The 19,008-nt window shown below is 42.9% G+C and overlaps 1 protein-coding gene across 3 annotated transcripts in view; it reads right to left on the bottom strand.

Annotated features, from left to right (window-relative positions):
* Window positions 1-929: 929 nt before the first annotated feature.
* The window catches only part of SLIT2 (slit guidance ligand 2), a 441,790-nt gene continuing 423,711 nt past the window's right edge, over window positions 930-19,008 (bottom strand). For 2 of the 3 annotated variants that reach the window (XM_073574660.1, XM_073574661.1), the window contains 3 exons: window positions 17,641-17,929; window positions 9,602-9,813; window positions 930-2,714 (listed from right to left, as the gene is read on the bottom strand). In XM_073574660.1, the coding sequence (XP_073430761.1) occupies window positions 2,473-2,714; window positions 9,602-9,813; window positions 17,641-17,929 (743 nt within the window). In that variant the 3' untranslated portion in view covers window positions 930-2,472. Of the gene's footprint in view, window positions 2,715-5,254; window positions 5,287-9,601; window positions 9,814-17,640; window positions 17,930-19,008 lie in introns of all 3 variants that reach the window. The other variant, XM_073574662.1, reaches the window with a different exon arrangement.

Here is a 19,008-nt window from a genome sequence, read left to right as displayed (position 1 = left end):
ATTGAACTTTTAGGCTACCAAGGTAAACACTATGTCTGGAGTTAAACCAACACAACTTATCACCCCAAGAACACCATCCCAAGAGTGAAACATGGAGGTGGCAGCATCATGCTGTGGGAATTTTTTTGAGCAGCAGGACAGGGAAAATGGGACTTGTCGAGGGGAAGGTGGATGGTGCAAAATACAGTGATATTCTTGAGCAAAACCTGTTTCAGTCAGTGATTTGAGAATGGGACGGAGGTTCACCTTCCAGCAAGACAATGACCCAAAGCATACTGCTAAAGCAACAATTGACTGGTTTAAGGGAAAACCTGTAATTTTTTTGGAGTGGCCTAGTCAAAGCCCAGACCATAACCCAATTGAGAATCTGTGGTCAGACTTGAAGATTGCTGTTCAACAGAGGAAACCAACTAGTTTGAAAGAGCTGGAGGAGTTTTGCCTTGTGTAATGGGCAAAAATCTCAGTGGCAAGATGTCGAAAGCTCATAGAGACTTATCCAAAACGACTTGCATCTATTATTACCACAAAAAGAGGCTCTACAAAGTACTGACTTTGTAGTTTAAATAGTTATGCACACTGACTGTTTCAGTTATTTTGTCCTATTTGTTGTGTGCTTCATAATAAAAAGAAAACCAAATGTTTAGAGTTGTAGGCATGTTCTTTACATGAACTGAAGAAAACCCCCAAAAAAAGTGAAATTCCTGGTTGTGAGGTAGCAAAACATGAAAAATACCAAGGAGGTGAATACATTTGCCAGCTACTGTATGTGTATGGGAGGAGACGGCAAGAATACCTGTTTGGCAAATAAATGTATAGCCTGCTTAATACCACTATGCAAGGAATTGTATTTTATGTGATTCACATATTTATTAATACATAAACAGTTGCTTCAAAGTGACCTTGAAAAGTTGAAGGAGATGAGTCATAAGTTATGGAAGTAATATCTGTTTAATTTACAAACATCAGTTGCATGACTGATATCAGTCCAAGTGAGACAAAGCACGCTGTATTACACATGTACACCTATTTTTTTTTTGTAAATACAAATTTTTTAAAAAATTCTGAACTTAACAAATGTTTTTGTATAGAGTGTCTGTTTTTTTTTATTTAAGGAAAGAAGAGCACAGCCCACTACCATCCATTAATAATCATATACTGTAGTTTAGCAGCAGCATATTAACATGGGAACCAAGTAATACTATGGTAGTCTTATTATGGGGAAATAAAAATCACAATTGGGAACAGTATGAACTGCTCAATAAGACAGTTAGATCCTCATGGGGGAGGGAATAGAAAGGATTTACTAATGCCTAGAGACATTTATATGCCTAGAACACAATTTTAGTTTTACGTAAATAATATACATTATATTTATATTATATGTAGGGAAAAATACTTCTATATAAATTCGATCTAATGTGAAGACACTCTAATGTACATTTTCCAGCAATACCTTCAGACTTTGATGGCATTGCCAGTTACACAACCACATTAGGGAACACATATCAGACAAAACAAAACCATCAGACACAATTTGCTATGTTACTTCTATAAGAGAAAAAAATCCTGACTTTGAGTCATTTTGCATTTACCAAAATAGAAAAATATCAGGACAAATATAAATTAATATATATTAAAGCATTGAAAAAGGGATAACCTAAAATTGTTAAGAATGATGTACTCTGATACAATAAATATGTTTCATTCATATTCCGAATACTGTTTTTATAAACTTTTTGTAAAATTATTCCTAATTAAAAAACTACCAGACTTTTATATACTAATGGCCCAGTTAATTTTTATATTACAAAAAAGATAATACTGGAAAATGGCTAGATGAAGACTTTTTTAAGCTTCTTGTGCTATCACGTGACAATAACATTTTTAGAAGTCTATTCTGGGCTCATGTCCGTCCCCATTACTGTTCCTTTCCAGATGACTTGGAATGCGCAGAGTTCCTTAATACGCTTTAGCTGATTAGGTAGAGTCAATTCGGTGCAAGAGACTGAATCAACTTGATCCTTTATTATTCACAGCTTGTCTTCTATTAAATGTGTGGCTCACCAATCGGCATGGCTCATCAATGCTGATATGTTAACCAATTTATAAGTCTCTATATCCAGGATCATTTTTTTCAGTGATTTTCCAGCATGTGTTTCATGAACAAAAACCATGTCGAACAGTACTTGTAGTCCCCTTCCTTAAGTGACATCTCCGTAGACTTAGAGTTATTCTTCCGATATCTCTTCTTTGTGAGAAGTCTTGCTTTAAAAATTTTAGACTTTTTTTCTTTTTTGAATTGCCAGTGAGGAAAACGTCATTTTCTTTTTTTTATTTTTCTTAATAAAAATATGTCTGTTTCTTTATTTTACAATATAATTCAAATATTTTCCACTATCAAGTTTGAATTAGTCCAACACGATCATAAAAGGTATACAACGTTTTCAAAAAGGGCTTCTGAAGGATACGTATTTAGGAGGGGCACTTTGTACAGCCACACTTTATGACTTTCTCGATTTCGTCCACAAATGAGGTGCCATCTGTGCACTCAAAAATGTATTTCCGTCGCTTACTTCTCAGTGGTCTGCAACACTGACCATTTGTGCATCCCCCTCGGCATTCTAGTCGCGATACCTTCTCGGTCGTCTGGCAAGCAGCGTAACCTTGCTGCTTTTGGTAATAATCTCTGATCCGTTCCCCTCGGCAAGAGATTTCTGTAGATAAAATGAAACCAAATTAGAATATGCGCTTTTCATAAGGTGAAAATTTGAAGTATTTTTCTGTTTTATTGAATTATCAAGAAAAAGGGGGGGAAATTTACCTACTATATAGTTATCTGACAAAAATAGGTTATGATCACTTGTGTTTATGAGAGGTTTGGTTACTGCTCGAAATTGCTCCTAACATGGTCCCCTTAACCTTTGGACACTTGTTTTTTTACAAGAAGTCATGCTACTGCATTTTTAGTTTAAAAAATCCCACACTACCCCCACCTCTACATTTGTAATAAAGAAATTACCTTTAAACTATATTTTGTCATAAATAAAGCTAATTAGCACACTATGGTAATGCTGGATACCCACTACAGGATTTGAAGTCACCACTGGACAAACCTTGGGGTAAGGAGGGCGACAAAAACATGAAATGAAATGACTTCTCTTCAATTAGTCTGAATTCCAAAAAGAGACTAACTTAATGTAGTGTATTAATAATTTGGGCAATTTAGGGATTTTTCATGGGCACTATTTAATGTTTACATCTCCTAAACATACCTCTGTCTCCATGGTAACAGACTACAAAAAATGATGTGTAGTCTGATACTGTAATTACATTCCCTTTCATCTATTCCCTACTTATGGCTAATATACAGTTGGTAGATTGAGGGGAGAATGATTGTAGGATCAGACTACTGGTTTGTTATAAAGGGCTTGTTCTTTTCAATTACATTTCTCCGCTCGATGCAATTTACTATGAAAAACAAATTCTCTACTCACCTACCCCAAGTGAATCTCCACCACTGTTCCCAGTGTCTGGCATTGCCTGCTTTTCTGACGTCACTTTGTCAGGGTTGCAGCCAATCAGTGAGCTCAGCCACTCTAGCCTGTGAATGTTCATAGCCAGTGAGCTCACTATTTGACCGCAGTGCTGTCAATGTGACCTTAGCGCTACATCCAATACCAGACACCAGGAACACCGGTGGAGACTTCCCGGTTGACCCAGGAAATGTGAGCACAGTGCGTTTTATTTTTTTTTATATCAAACCATGGGGATGGAGGTAATTTTATTTAAAGGGAACAACCCATTTAAGCTGTTGCCTTGGAGATGCATTAGTTGTGTGAGCGGTGTCACATGTAAGGGTCCCTGCGTGTTCCCCCCAGGATGCGCACGGAGGTGTGTTGAGGCCATGGGAGTGCATTGCAGTTACAAGCATAGCTGTGATTGCAATGCAGACTATAAATGAGTATAGGTCTTGGACATGCTGCTTATCCAAGGCAGATTTAGGGAAAATCAGCTCTGGGCTTTTGTGTTTTGAAACAGACTACAGATGGTAGTGGTGCAGTCCATTTCATTCTAGACCCGGGTTTTCCATGTGGCCCACGGGCACAGATTCCAGTTAAAAGCCCTGCAGTAAAGGGTTTGGGTGTGTCAGTGTCAGGGTCAGTTTGGTGTTTGCAAGAGTGCAGGGCTGAAGGCTCTGCAGAGCTCCACCTGTGTGAGGCAACACAGGCCAGCGGAGCCAAACAGCCAAGGGAGCTGAAAGGCCTGGCACCCACAGCGTACACGGTGGTGCAGTCACTCACTGAAACAGGCTCCGAGGTAGACTGTCCTGTGCCTGGTTGTAAACTGGAGGTGGAATGACGTGTTTATTAACTGCAATCCAGAGGATATGGTTCCGGGCTGCGATCCGGAGGATATTGTGTGCTGTGTTTATGTGAGTTGAACATTAAAGAGACTTTTGAACTTTGCTGGGTCACTGCCCCATCAATGCTCAGTGTGGATACCGCTGCACTACAGTTGGCATTGCATATGTAAAAGCAAAACGAATTGGCTAAGAAATTTTTGAAGCAAGGCAATGCTTCACTTTTCAGTTCAGAGGTGTGTAGAGCAATGAGAAAAAATTGCCTATGACAGTAGACAAAGACTTAAAATATCTAACACCGCGGTGTACTACTGCCCTCCAATCTGTTTCGATCAAGCATTATCTACTGAACGGCATGGAAAGGTCATCATATCACGAAATATTACACTTCACTGGACGTCACCCTTTGGTTCAATAGTAGTCATAATTTTATGAAAAATTTGCAGTCTATTCACAATAAATACAACATTATTACAGTGACAGCAAAATTGGCGGCTGAAATCTTTTGCGCTTTAATTGAAAACTACACATTTACCGTTCCTTGCCGCAACAGCTGGTTCTGTTTACATGAGGGAACTGTTTCGGAGAGCATGCAATTTAATTTATTAGACCTCCAGCTCAATATTATTCAATCTGTTGCTTAATACAAGTTACATTCCACTGGCTTCATAAATTACCAAAGTATAAACCAGCTAAAAATGAGCCATCTGTTAATCACTTCCCTGGCCCTGTTCCCCATTTTCCCAGTCACATTGATGCCGAAAACAAAATAAATAAATGCCAGCTGAGGAAAAAGAAAGGGGAAGACGTTGATATATGGAGGAAGGAGACACTACAATGGAAGGCGGGAGGAGAGAGGAAGAGGAATAATCCCTTGTGTTTCGACTGTCTCACCTGTGGAATTCTCTGTGATAAATCAGTGAAGGCTGAAGGGTGAAGAGCAGAGTTTGAGATAAGTGTGGAATCGCTGTCCATTACAGAACATGCAAAACAAACATAACACAAGACAACAGAGAATACACAGTGAAGAGGTTGTATGAGATTAGAGTGTTGCTTTCAAAGGGAATCTGTCGGCAAGTTTTTGCTGTGTAAAGTGACAGTAGTGTGATGTAGGGCGGAGACCCTGATTCCAATGATGTATCACTTAGCTTATTGGGTGCAGAAGTTGTGATAGAATCACAGTTTTCGCTACAGAAGCTTTGGCTGAGCTCAGAAAGCTGAGCCCTGTGTAACTCTGCCCACAGTGATTGGCAGCTTTTTGTGTTCATTGTATAGTCATGGTCCAAAGTGTTGGCAGCCTTGAAATTGTTCCAGAAAATGAAGTATTTCTCCCAGAAAAATATTGCAGTGACACAAGTCTTGTTATACATGTGTTTGTTTCCTTTGTGTGCATTGGAACAGCAGAGAAAAAAAAAGGTAACTTGGACATAATTTCCACTAAACCCCAAAAATGGTTCTGACAAAATTGTTGTCACCTTTCCAGAAATGTGGGTAAACAATTTAGTTTCAAGCACGTTCAAACTCACCTGTGGCAAGTAATAGATGTGGGCAATATGAAAATCACATCCGAAGCCAGATAGAAAGGGGAGAAGTTGACTCAGTCTTTGCATTGTGTGTCTGTGTGCCACACTAAGCATGGAGAACAGAAAGAGGAGAAGAGAACTGTCTGAGGACTTGAGAACCCAAATTGTTGAAAAATGTCGACAATCTGAAGGTTACAAGTCCATCTCCAGGTATCTTGATGTTCCTTTGTCCACAGTGCGCAACATAATCAAGAAATTTACAACCCATAGCACCGTAGCTAATCTTCCTGGATGTGGGCGGCAGAGAAAAATTGATGAAAGGTTGCAACGCAGGATAGTCCGGATGGTGGATAAGCAGCCCCAATCAAGTTCCAAAGACATTCAAGCTTTCCTGCAGGTTCAGGGTGCATCAATGTCAGTGTGATCTATCCATCGACATTTAAATGAAATGAAACACTATGGCAGGAGACCCAGGAGGACCCCACTGCTGACACAGAAACATAAAAAAGCTAGACTACCAAAATATACGTGAGTAAACCAAAATACTTTTGGGAAAGTATTTTGTGGAGAGATGAGACCAAGACAGAGCTTTATGGTAAAGGAGATCATTCTACTCTTTACCGAAAACAGAATGAGGCCTACAGAGAAAAGAACACTGTACTTACAGTCAAGTATGGTGGAGGTTCAAAGATGTTTTGCACTTGTTTTGCTGTTTTGCTCTGGCACTGGGTGCCTGGACTGTGTGCAAGGCATCATGAAATCTGATGATTACAAAAGGATTTTTTGTTGCAATGTAGTGTGCCCAGTGTCAGAAAAATGGGTTTGCGCCCTAGGTCATGGGTCTTCCAGCAGGACAATGACCCGAATCATACGTCAAGAAGCAGCCAAAAATTGATAGAAACAAAATGCTGGAGAGTTCAGAAGTGTCCAGGAATGAGTCTGGATCTAAATCCCACCTGTGGAGAGATCTTAAATTGCTGTTGGAAAGAAGGCGCCTTCAAATATGAGAGACCTGGAGCAGTTTGCAAAAGAAGAGTGCTCCAAAATTCCAGTTGAGAGTCGTTAGATGCTTATTGATGGTTATAGGAAGTGATTGATTGGCAACAATTTTATCCAGACCATTTTTAGAGCTTTGTGTGAAATTATGTCCAATTTGCCTTTTTTCTCTGTTGTTCTTGTTTGTTCCAATACCCACAAAGGAAATAAATGTGTATAACAAAACATCTAATTGAAATAATTGTCCGGGAGAAATACTTCATTTTCTGGAACAATTTCAAGGGCGCCGACACTTTCGGTCCTGACTGTGTATTAACAGAAATCTGCTAATCATTTATAGGGGCAGGATTGGACTGGGAGGCACGAGATACTTAGTTCTTCTCTGTTGATAATCTCCTGCTAATAAAACACTGATTTTATTGCAATGGCTACCCAAAGCCTAGTAAGTGACACATTACTGTAATCGGGGTCTCTGTCCCTACATCTTACTATGCTTATAGCAAGAACCTGCTGCCAGATTCCCTTTAACACTTCCACACCAGCTGGATCTCCACAAGGAAATCAGTATCCACTGAGACTACAGGATTAGAAAACATATACGCTTTTCACAGAAATAGTGCCACTTTTGTCCATGAATGGGACTGAACTGCAGTCCCAGAAGTAACCCATGGACAATACTGACACTGATTGGCCAAATGTTTTTCTAATGTCATACAATCCCTTTACGCCCGAATAAGCATGGGAGACAATTACTTTTGACAATAACTAAAACAAAAAAAAGTCACAAATCACAAAAGTTAATATAAGACATTAGTAACGGTTTAGAGAGCATATCATTATAATTATAGTAAATTAGCCAAATATATTTTTACATGAAAAAATATATAAAAATTGATGGTATATAAAAATTATATAAAACATTTGTTTTACTTAAATTATCAAATGTATTTAATTTTAGAGCAGTGCCAAATATTCAATGATATTCATTTGTATTATTCATTGAATATAGAATTAATAAAACTTTATTGCAATTTCTGTTCTATTCTAATATAATATTAAAATATATATATATTTTGAGGAATGTGGAGTAATAAAGTTTAAGCTTTGTTCACATTTGCGCTGTTTGTTACTAGGGATTCTGATTTTTTTTTGGCAGCTAGAAAAGTACAGTCTGCTGTGCAATTCCTGATATAAAAAATCATCCCGACAGAAACCTGTTCGGACCCCCTTGGAATTTGGGAGTAACTAATTGAAAATGGACCTGGCACTGCGTTTTTTTGCTTTGTTATAGATGGAAGTTGGGGTCTTACACGTCAAATTGGCTGACCATCTAATGCAGCAATGCCGGGAGGGTGAGCATCCAGGAGTTAGATTTCAACGTGCCTATTTTTGTTTTTCCCCTAGCTGAGGTTTCTGTTTCCCTACATAGAACACATGCGCACTCGGCCGAGCAGGGCATGCATGTATATGATGGAGGGAGCCTTAAAGAAAAGCTGTTTGCTGAAAAGGTGTTCAGGTATGTAATTTGTCTGGCCAGCCTTAGTCTACTTTTACACATCCATATCTATTTTTTACATCGGTCTAAATCAGACCGTTCTTCTCTTGTGTCATCTATGTTTCCTCTGTTTTACATGTTTTTTTTCTCACCTTTTTTTTTTAAAACTGAAGGAGGTAGGCTGTCTGAACTTTTTGTATCCTATAGGGCTGATGAATCAAAGCTTTTGGGCCAGAAGTCTGGCATCAAAGCTTTGAAAAATTGCAAAAATTTTTGTGTCATGAGAAGTTGCACAAAAATTTTGCGACTTTTGCCATTTTCATACCAGCATGTATTAACTCAGAGCTGGGGAAAGACGAGGGCATGGCCATGTTGGCTTGTCCAATTCATCAAAACTGCCAGTGTTTTGCACAGCAGAAATACTACTCCAGTCCCTGACTGGAGTAACGGAAGTGCATACCACTCGGAAGAAGCGCCAAATTCATTAAGTAGTGTGCGCACGTTTATGAATTTGGCACACCTTGTCCTCCATCAAGAGTGTGCACTATGCCAGACTTGATGAATCCACCAAAGGATTATTGAAAAACAGATGAAATTCGGATCGGAAACTGAAGTTTTCCATCCATGTTTCATGGATTGCTGAAGACTTTAATGGCCAAGCCTGATCTGCAAAACAGATGAGAACGTGCGCCGAGTCTCGCGGATCGAACACACGGGTCCGTTTTTAAAACAGATGAGTGTATGGATCAATGAAATTCCCAGTAAATGAATAAAAGGTTTCCATCTGGGTTTCATTTTTTTTTTTAACAACAAGAATAACATTAGAGACCGCACTTTCCTTGCTATCAATGCTGAACGCAATTGTAAAATCCTAAATAAATTGTATTTTAGATCTTTGGGATTTTTTTCTTAATGCTGACACAGAGAAACACACACAGGAGTATAAGAAAAAAAATGGCACGACACACCAAGTTAGTTTAGAGACACAGATAAAATGGAATTGGAAGTGTGGAGCGTCAGACCCTGCACTAATAATAATATTTGATCCGGTTCTTAAAAAAAAAGAAATACAAATAGCAATAATATATACGAGACTCCCGCAAGCATCAATGAGAAATGTAGAAAGGAAATACAATGACAATTCCTGGGTAAATCCATGTGACATTCACTGGATAATACGTATGGGCAGAATATTTGTTTTTTTTATCCTTTAGTCGTGTGATTTACCTTTGTCACAGCTGTCTCCGGTGTATCCGGTGTTGCACTCACAGTAGGCTTTATCTAGGCCTGAAATCCTACACTTCCCGTGCTTACACTTAAGTGATTGGCAAGGGCTCATGTGTTCTTCAGCTTCGTCACACAGGACTCCCCCATAGCCTGAGGAGCATTTACAGCTGTAGGAAAATGCATTGATCGGCAGACAGGTGCCGTGTACACACCTAAAAATATAGAAAAATATCATTAGTGCACATAGATTAGCTCTGAATCCAAAATTATTGTAGCTTTCCTTTTACTTTTCTTATTTTGTAATTTTTAGAGGGGCACACTGTGTTCAATTCACATCCAAGGGTCCTCACTCAACATATATAGCTGTATTGGTGAGATACTAGAAATGTAGGTAAGATTGTGGTTAGGGCTGCACGGCGACATATTGATGTACAACATCTAGATCGCAATGTCCCGCTTGGGTTGCGCAAAGATTCAGGGTGGATTTCTTCCAACTGTTGAGTCGTGGTCGCAGCCAACTGCCAGTTGCAACGCAACTACGTTAACTATTATTACTGTGACATTGGAGTTTTATACCACAAGTGATCATGTAACCGAAGTCTGAAAGGGACAGTAACTACAAAACACAGATAGCTAGGTACCCTCACTTATCAATTAGGGCCTGGTATATTCTCTTAGAAATACACTGTCACAGAAGGGCACTGTGCGTGGTAGCCTGGCTGCTCTTGTTAGAGGGCTTCCGTGGACAGGGTTACCGCTAGCCACTCTATCTACCAGATCTAAGGGATGACCTGTCCTTCACCTATTAATCCTTGTTCAGGGAGCTGGACTTTTTATTTATCATGCTTTACTTATATAGAACTATTTTATTCCGCAGCGCTTCATACATTATCATCACTGTCCCCAATGGGGCTCACAATCTAATTTCCCTATCAGTATGTCTTGGAGTGTGGGAGGAAATCAGAATACCCGGAGTAAACTCACGCAAGCACGGAGAGAACATTCAAACTCCTTGCATATGTTGTCCTTGGTTGGATTTGAACCCTGGACCCCAGCGCTACAAGGCTGCAGTGCTAACTACTGAGCCACCATGCTGATCAGGAGCTCCTGGCCTGGGTCCATAGAGTAGCTGCTGGCCATTGGAGCTGACTGGCAAAGGGTAGTCAGAAAGCTGTGTCTCTTGATAGAGGGCTTCCAAGGACATGGTTACTGCTAGCCACTCCATCTCCCAGATCTAAGGGAAGACCTGGCCTTCACCTGTTAATCCTTGTACAGGGATCTGGACTTACACAGGAGCCCCTGGCCTGGGTCCATAGAGTAGCTGCTGGCCATTGGAGCTGGCTGGCAGAAGGTAGTCAGAAAGCTGTGTCTCTTGATAGAGGGCTTCCATGGACAGGGTTACTGCTAGCCACTCCATCTCCCAGATCTAAGGGATGACCTGGCCTTCACCTGTTAATCCTTGTACAGGGATCTGGACTTACACAGGAGTCCTTGGCCTGGGTCCATAGAGCAGCTGCTGACCATTGGAGCTGGCTGGCAGAGGGTAGTCAGAAAGCTGTGACTCTTTAAAGAGGGCTTCCAAGGACAGGGTTACTGCTAGCAACTCCATCTCCCAGATCTAAAGGTACTGTCACACTTAGCGATGCACCAGCGATCCCGACCAGTGATATGACCCGGTCAGGATCACTGGTGCATCGCTTAGTGGTCGCTAGTGAGCTGCCACACAGGCAGATCTCACCAGCGACATCGCTGGGGATGGGGGTCGCTACTTACCTGTCAGACGAGGCGATCCTGATGTCCTACCGCCCGCGTCCAGGCGTCGCTCGTCTCCACAGCAGGAAGCCCCAGCAGGAAGCTGATGACGAGAAACGGTCCAGGACGTTCTCGCGCGATCAGCGATAACCAGCGGGGGAGCGGTCGGAGGTAAGTATCAGACATAGCGATATCGCTAGCAATATTGCTATAACGTCACAAAAACCAGTGACGTTATAGCGATATTGCTAGCGATATCGCTTAGTGTGACAGGCCCTTAAGGGATGACCTGGCCTTCACCTGTTATCCTTGTACATGGATCTGGACTTATACAGGAGCCCCTGGCCTGGGTCCATAGAGTAGTTGCTGGCCATTGGAGCTGACTGGCAGAGGGTAGTCAGAAAGCTGTGTCAAAACCAGGAGGTCAGAGAAAGGAGCAGAATTGTCAGACAGAAGGATAGTCAAAAGTAGGAATCAAACAGGCTGAACAATAGCTGAACATCAGGAGAGAACCAGAGCAAGTAGAAAGTATAACTGGCACCTCCCAGTTTAAGTAGGGTGTGGTGCTGTCCCATCAGCCAGAGCAGGAAGCTGATTATTCCTGCTGGTAAGCATACACCCAGGCTGCCTGATATCTCCTCCATCTTTAGCCTTGGCCACAGAATCAATATGGTGGCGTCTAGAGACGAAACCAGATGTTGCAGGAGCAGGTCCAGGTGGAGATGTGACATTAATATACACATGAATGCCCAGCTGATTTGAGTCTTCATTTGTTCTCAATGGGGTGGTGTCTCATGACTCTTGAGAAAAGATGGATTGCATATATTGAAATTAGTGAGTACATCCAACATTAATATGTAGTGCCACCTATAATTTACTGGGGCGAGATTTTAAGTAGTCCAACGTAAAACATAAGATTTACTTGTAGTCCTATGTAAAACTACAGAAAAAACGTAATTATATCCAGGTACCACATGCCCATCTCCGCTCACCTTTAATCTAGCGGTACAGATAAGGACAGTAAAATACAATGGCGCGGCAGCACGGACTGATCGCCCCTTTAAAACATTAATTCTACATCTGGAAACCATCTCCTGCTACTAGTGGCCGCTACCACAATCCTCCCTCTTTAGAAATGTTATAGAGAATTTCACACCCTTCTCAACAATAATAATACACAAATAAATTGTCTCCAAGTCGGAGCTGTAATTCTGCCAAGAGCAGCATATGTGCTAGGTACCGCGAACATCTCTCAGCTGCGAACTGTCAGAGCTGCATAAATTCAATATAAAAATGACATAGATTCTAGGAGGCAAAGGCTGCGGGAAAAAAAAGCAGGGTGGAAGAAAAAGTATTTTCAAATTGATAAGAAACTTTATGCCAAACACTTAGAAAATAGAAAAAGAGAATCTTCTGTAGACGCAGATTTGTTTGTCTGCTGTAAAAAATGTATGACACTGTCCTAAAAACATCCCGGTGCAGCAAATGATGACAAGTAGTATTGCCGGGATTCTGATATCTAGTGGGTTATCTTACAGTCACACTGCTAATGAATAAAGGGGAGCGCATGGGCCCGTCTGCAATTTATGGATTACTTTCAGGGGATTCTAATGGGGGCAGATCTGGCCAAAAGAGGATACTATGCAATATCCTCCAATTAATAAATTACAGAGAGCTGTCACTATAAGCATTCAGCACGTGCACCGATACAGGCGGCAGTGCCTTCAGCAACTGTACAAAGTAGGATGGAGCCGGGGAAGCGATCACGTGATTGCCCAAGTGTCTGACCCAATTTTCGGTGTGGCTCCCTACATCCATGGCAATGTCGATCCATAGGCAGCATTAAGGAGCTAGCAATGGGGATAGCTATGACAGCACAGAAAAGTTTAGGAGAGTCTGTAAATTTGGCCAAAAAGTGGCTGACACATCTGTACTAGTGATGAGCGAACGTGCTCAGATCAGGTGTTATCCGAGCATGATAGGGTGCTAACCGAGTGTCTACGGCGTGCTCAAATAATATGTTCGAGACCCCACGTCTGCATGTCCTAACAACCAGGCAATTCCTCCATGTGCTGTGGCTGTCTAACAGCAGTGAGACATGCAGCCACGGGGACTCAGACATATTATTCGAGCACGCCGAAGACACATTCTTAGCACCTGAGCATGCTCAGATAACACCTGATCCGAGCACGTTCACTCATCACTAATCTGTATCTCATGATGTGTCCTGAAGGATCAGTCCCATATGGGACCAGTACGTAATAGATAGCAGTCATCCAAATGATGGTTCAGCCAAAGGTTTAGCTGGCCGCTATCTCATCCATGCACAGAAGGGCTCACTTGAGCGCACCTGTATTCTCTAGAGAACGGAAGTATCGTCAGTCCAATATTGGGCATGCCGGATCTTTATCTCCCCAACATCATCTGTTGGGGAAGAGTCCACATACACATTAGACCATCAGCCGAGCCCACCAATAATGTGTCTAATGTGTATGTGGACCTTTAAAGCCATTACCCATAAGCTATCACAAGGGCTTGCAATCAGCAGAACAAAAGGGATCCTAAACTCTATGTTGTTGCTGCGTCTTTGATTGACTTGCAGTATAACAAGGGTTAAGGGTCCGGAACTGAAATATTGTCGCATCTCAGTAATAGGGAAGCACTTATCATATACATTCCATGTAGGATGCATGAGCCATAACAGTCAGTGAAGACCAAACACCGAGGCTGATCTAATCTAATCAGCATGACGTCTTAGCACATTGTTGTCAGTGAGCACCCCAGGACACTACACGGTAGAGAAATCCCGGCAATATGATCTTCATATGTGTCAGAGTTACATATATGATAATCTCCGACCACCCAGCCATAATCCATTACTGGTTTTGTACAGCTCAGAGATTTCTATTAAATGGAAAGTGTCATGTTAAAATGACCTAGTGTTTTTTTTCACGTTTTTATGATAGAAAATTTCATTAAAATTAATTGATGTCACTATCTGTATTACTGGTATGAGACCGCATCCTATGCAATATTCTATATGTCCAAATGGCCTATAGCTTAGAATATTGTGCAGGATGTCCCACAGTAGAAATCTCTATGTGGTACCAAAGGGTGTAGATTCCATTCCTTTAGTGGCCTTCACCAATGGGATCTTCTGAGACGTAACTGTGTGACAGCAGCAGTAGGGCCATTGCAGAAGACCATAGTTCCACACTATGTGTCGCCCCTACCCGTCTTTGTGACAGCAGCAGCTCCCCACTATGTGTCTCCTCTGCTCGGCTTTGTGACAGCAGCAGTTCCCCACTATGTGTCGCCTCTGCTCGGCTTTGTGACAGCAGCAGTTCCCCACTATGTGTCGCCTCTGCTCGGCTTTGTGACAGCAGCAGTTCCCCACTATGTGTCGCCTCTGCTCGGCTTTGTGACAGCAGCAGTTCCCCACTATGTGTCGCCTCTGCTCGGCTTTGTGACAGCAGCAGTTCCCCACTATGTGTCGCCTCTGCTCGGCTTTGTGACAGCAGCAGTTCCACACTGTGTCGCCTCTGCTCGGCTTTGTGACAGCAGCAGCTCCCCACTATGTGTCGCCTCTGCTCGGCTTTGTGACAGCAGCAGTTCCACACTATGTGTCGCCTCTACTCGGCTTTGTGACAGCAGCAGTTCCCCACTATGTGTCGCCTCTGCTCGGCTTTGTGACAGCAGCAGTTCCCCACTATGTGTCGCCTCTACTCGGCTTTGTGACAGCAGCAGTTCCCCACTATGTGTCGCCTCTACTCGGCTTTGTGACAGCAGCAGTTCCCCACTATGTGTCGCCTCTGCTCGGCTTTGTGACAGCAGCAGTTCCCCACTATGTGTCGCCTCTGCTCAGCTTTGTGACAGCAGCAGTTCCCCACTATGTGTCGCCTCTGCTCAGCTTTGTGACAGCAGCAGCTCCCCACTATGTGTCGCCTCTGCTCAGCTTTGTGACAGCAGCAGTTCCCCACTATGTGTCGCCTCTGCTCAGCTTTGTGACAGCAACAGCTCCCCACTATGTGTCGCCTCTGCTCAGCTTTGTGACAGCAGCAGCTCCCCACTATGTGTCGCCTCTGCTCAGCTTTGTGACAGCAGCAGTTCCCCACTATGTGTCGCCTCTGCTCGGCTTTGTGACAGCAGCAGTTCCCCACTATGTGTCGCCTCTGCTCGGCTTTGTGACAGCAGCAGTTCCCCACTATGTGTCGCCTCTGCTCGGCTTTGTGACAGCAGCAGCTCCCCACTATGTGTCGCCTCTGCTCAGCTTTGTGACAGCAGCAGTTCCCCACTATGTGTCGCCTCTGCTCAGCTTTGTGACAGCAGCAGCTCCCCACTATGTGTCGCCTCTGCTCAGCTTTGTGACAGCAGCAGTTCCCCACTATGTGTCGCCTCTGCTCAGCTTTGTGACAGCAGCAGCTCCCCACTATGTGTCGCCTCTGCTCAGCTTTGTGACAGCAGCAGCTCCCCACTATGTGTCGCCTCTGCTCAGCTTTGTGACAGCAGCAGTTCCCCAATATGTGTCGCCTCTGCTCGGCTTTGTGACAGCAGCAGTTCCCCACTATGTGTCGCCTCTGCTCGGCTTTGTGACAGCAGCAGTTCCCCACTATGTGTCGCCTCTGCTCGGCTTTGTGACAGCAGCAGCTCCCCACTATGTGTCGCCTCTGCTCAGCTTTGTGACAGCAGCAGTTCCCCACTATGTGTCGCCTCTGCTCAGCTTTGTGACAGCAGCAGCTCCCCACTATGTGTCGCCTCTGCTCAGCTTTGTGACAGCAGCAGTTCCCCACTATGTGTCGCCTCTGCTCAGCTTTGTGACAGCAGCAGCTCCCCATTATGTGTCGCCTCTGCTCAGCTTTGTGACAGCAGCAGCTCCCCACTATGTGTCGTCTCTGCTCAGCTTTGTGACAGCAGCAGTTCCCCAATATGTGTCGCCTCTGCTCAGCTTTGTGACAGCAGCAGTTCGCCACTATGTGTCGCCTCTACTCAGCTTTGTGACAGCAGCAGTTCCCCACTATGTGTCGCCTCTAGTCGGCTTTGTCCCAGCAGCAGTTCCCCACTATGTGTCGCCTCTAGTCGGCTTTGTCACAGCAGCAGTTCCCCACTATGTGTCACCTCAGCTTGGCTTTGTGACAGCAGCCGAGTGAGCTCAGAAGACGCTCCCCACTTTGTTTTACTGCTGTTCAGCTGCTGCTGTCTCACAGCGCAGAAAACTACACCAACGAATCGCCAATGATAACAAAGCGGGGAGCTTTGTGGACCTGTACAAAGTTTCCAAATCTAAATCTGTGGTCAATTCTGGGGTGCCTGTAATTAGGAACTGGGGTTTAGAAATGGTGGCCAAAGCGCTTACAACCTCTTGTCAGCTGACCTTGTAACAAGCTGACTAAGATCCCTCTTAGCTTCTGATCCTGGCCAGCATCAGCACCACTGAGCTTCCAATGTCGCAGAGGCAAACCTGCCTTGTGTAATATCATTGGAGAAGACACTGATCAGGCTGGCAGTAGAACACTGCTGCTGGCTTTAAAGGGGTTGTGCCACGAACAAAAGTATATTTTAATCAAGAGATCTAGAAATAATAATAAGTTCCACAATTGGGATGTGTCTAAAAACAATGTTCCTGTGCGGAAATAATCTTATAAACGTGTCCATGCTGTGTCTGTCCTTGCAGGAACAGGTGGGATATACAATAGCTCCTGGTCAGGAGAGGAAGCAAAAGAGAGTATACAGACAGGATGGCTGAGTCTTTCTTTGAGGTAAAACATTGTTTAAAAACATCCAGGGAAATGTTTTACCTCACAGAAAGAATCAGCGGTGATCCTGTGCTGTAATGTCTGTATACTCTTTTGCTTCCTCCCCTGCCCAGGAGCTGTGGTATGATCAGACCATGTTCCTGCACGGTCAGACACGGCCATTACACAGTGCACAGCAGAGACACATTTATAAGATTATCTCAGCACAGGAACATTTTTTTAAACACATCCAATTCTGGAAATTATTAGTATTCCCAGACCTTTTGATTAAAATATGCTTTTGTTTGTGGAACAACCCCTTTAACTGTCACTCAATCAGGAGCGCTCGTCCCTTCACCGATCAGGAAGTTGGAAAGCAGCAAACAGAGATGAATCAGAGCTCGGAAACTTTCAAAACATAAATTGCTTTTCTATATTTTTTGGTTTCAACATCAATTAATTGAAAAACTAATTTCACATGAAAAAAAGTCCATACACCATCTCTTATCTCCATAAATTTGCCTTTGTGCCTGACAATGTAAGAAGCCCACATACTTGTGTCCTAGGCAGGGGTCGTTGGATTGCTGATCACACAGTGGTCCTGTCCAGCCTCCTTCACACTCGCAGGTGAAGCCGGACTGGCTGGTGGCCACACATGTTCCGTGGACGCAGACTTTCTTGTGGCAGGGCTCACACCCGGGCAGTATTCCTGTCTGCAGACTGAGCATCTTGAAGTCTTGCAGTTCATTATTTATATGTAGGTTCCGTATGCAGCCTTGGAAGTTAGTGCCATTATGTCCAGGAGACTGACGTAGGACCGCCACATTGTTCTTTATTGGCATTCCTGTAGTGTGAGAAGGCACAGTATTAATTATGCACCACACAACACAAACAAGTCAATTATTAGAAATGTTGACCTATTACCACTAATTAGAGGTAAGCAAATTGATTCAAAACAAATTGAATTTGCTCCAAATTTCACAAAAAAAAAGATTAGCCAAAAGCTGTTTTTTTTTTTTGCATTTGATAGACTTGAATGTATGAAAATGATGACTGTCCAGCCACCACTTTGCTGTATTCTTTTTAAGGGTTAAAAAAAATTATACTATCATATATATATAACTGTCCGACACTCACTCCCTCCGGCTCCAGTCTTCTGCTTCTCAGTCTTCACTCTTCGGCGCCTCTGGTGTTGACTGCAGCCTACATGACTCCGGATTACGCACGTCACGACATTACATGAGGTCTGGTCAGCACTGGAGGTGCCAAAAAGTGAAGGCTAAATAAAATACCGGGACTGAAGGGAGTGAACCAGTTTAGCATTTGGCGGGGATCTTCAGCCATAAGATAGGTGAGGAAAGAGAGGCGAATTATTATTTTTTTAAAAAGTCTTTTTCTAGGCAATGTGAGTACAATGGATTCACATGGAATATATTTGATGCAAATCTAATTTTCCAGCCAAACTAGAGCAAATCCACCGAATTCGATTTTTGGCAGATTCACTCTTCTCAAGTTATAATTCACCCACGATTACATCCGCATGGATTGTATTGTACGAGATTCTCGCTGGGCACTCAAGTGTACCACATAACAGGTAAAAAATAAAATTGTGCCTTCCCAAGAATTACAGTGCGAGTCGTACCCAAGACGGTAAATGATGTGAGCAGAACGAAGCTTTATTACTTTTCATATCTCTATTTGTTTGTGATGTAGGCAACATCTTGAATATTATAGTAGAAGTATGCAGCCCATAACAAAACTGCAGGGTACGAGTCCTTACTTAGCGTACCGTTACATTTTGCGATGCACCAGCGATTCCGACCATGATACGACCCGGTCAGGATCACTGGTGCATCGCTAAATGGTCGCTAGTGAGCTGCCAAACAGGCAGATCTCACCAGCGACATAGCAGCGGTCGTTACC

The sequence above is a fragment of the Dendrobates tinctorius genome, unplaced genomic scaffold, assembly GCF_039654945.1.
Source record: "Dendrobates tinctorius isolate UK_male_01 unplaced genomic scaffold, ASM3965494v1 ptg000039l, whole genome shotgun sequence".
NCBI classification, from domain to species: Eukaryota; Metazoa; Chordata; class Amphibia; order Anura; family Dendrobatidae; genus Dendrobates; species Dendrobates tinctorius.
The sequence above is the reverse complement of the archived record's forward strand: the minus strand, read 5'-3'. Positions and strand labels throughout refer to the sequence as shown.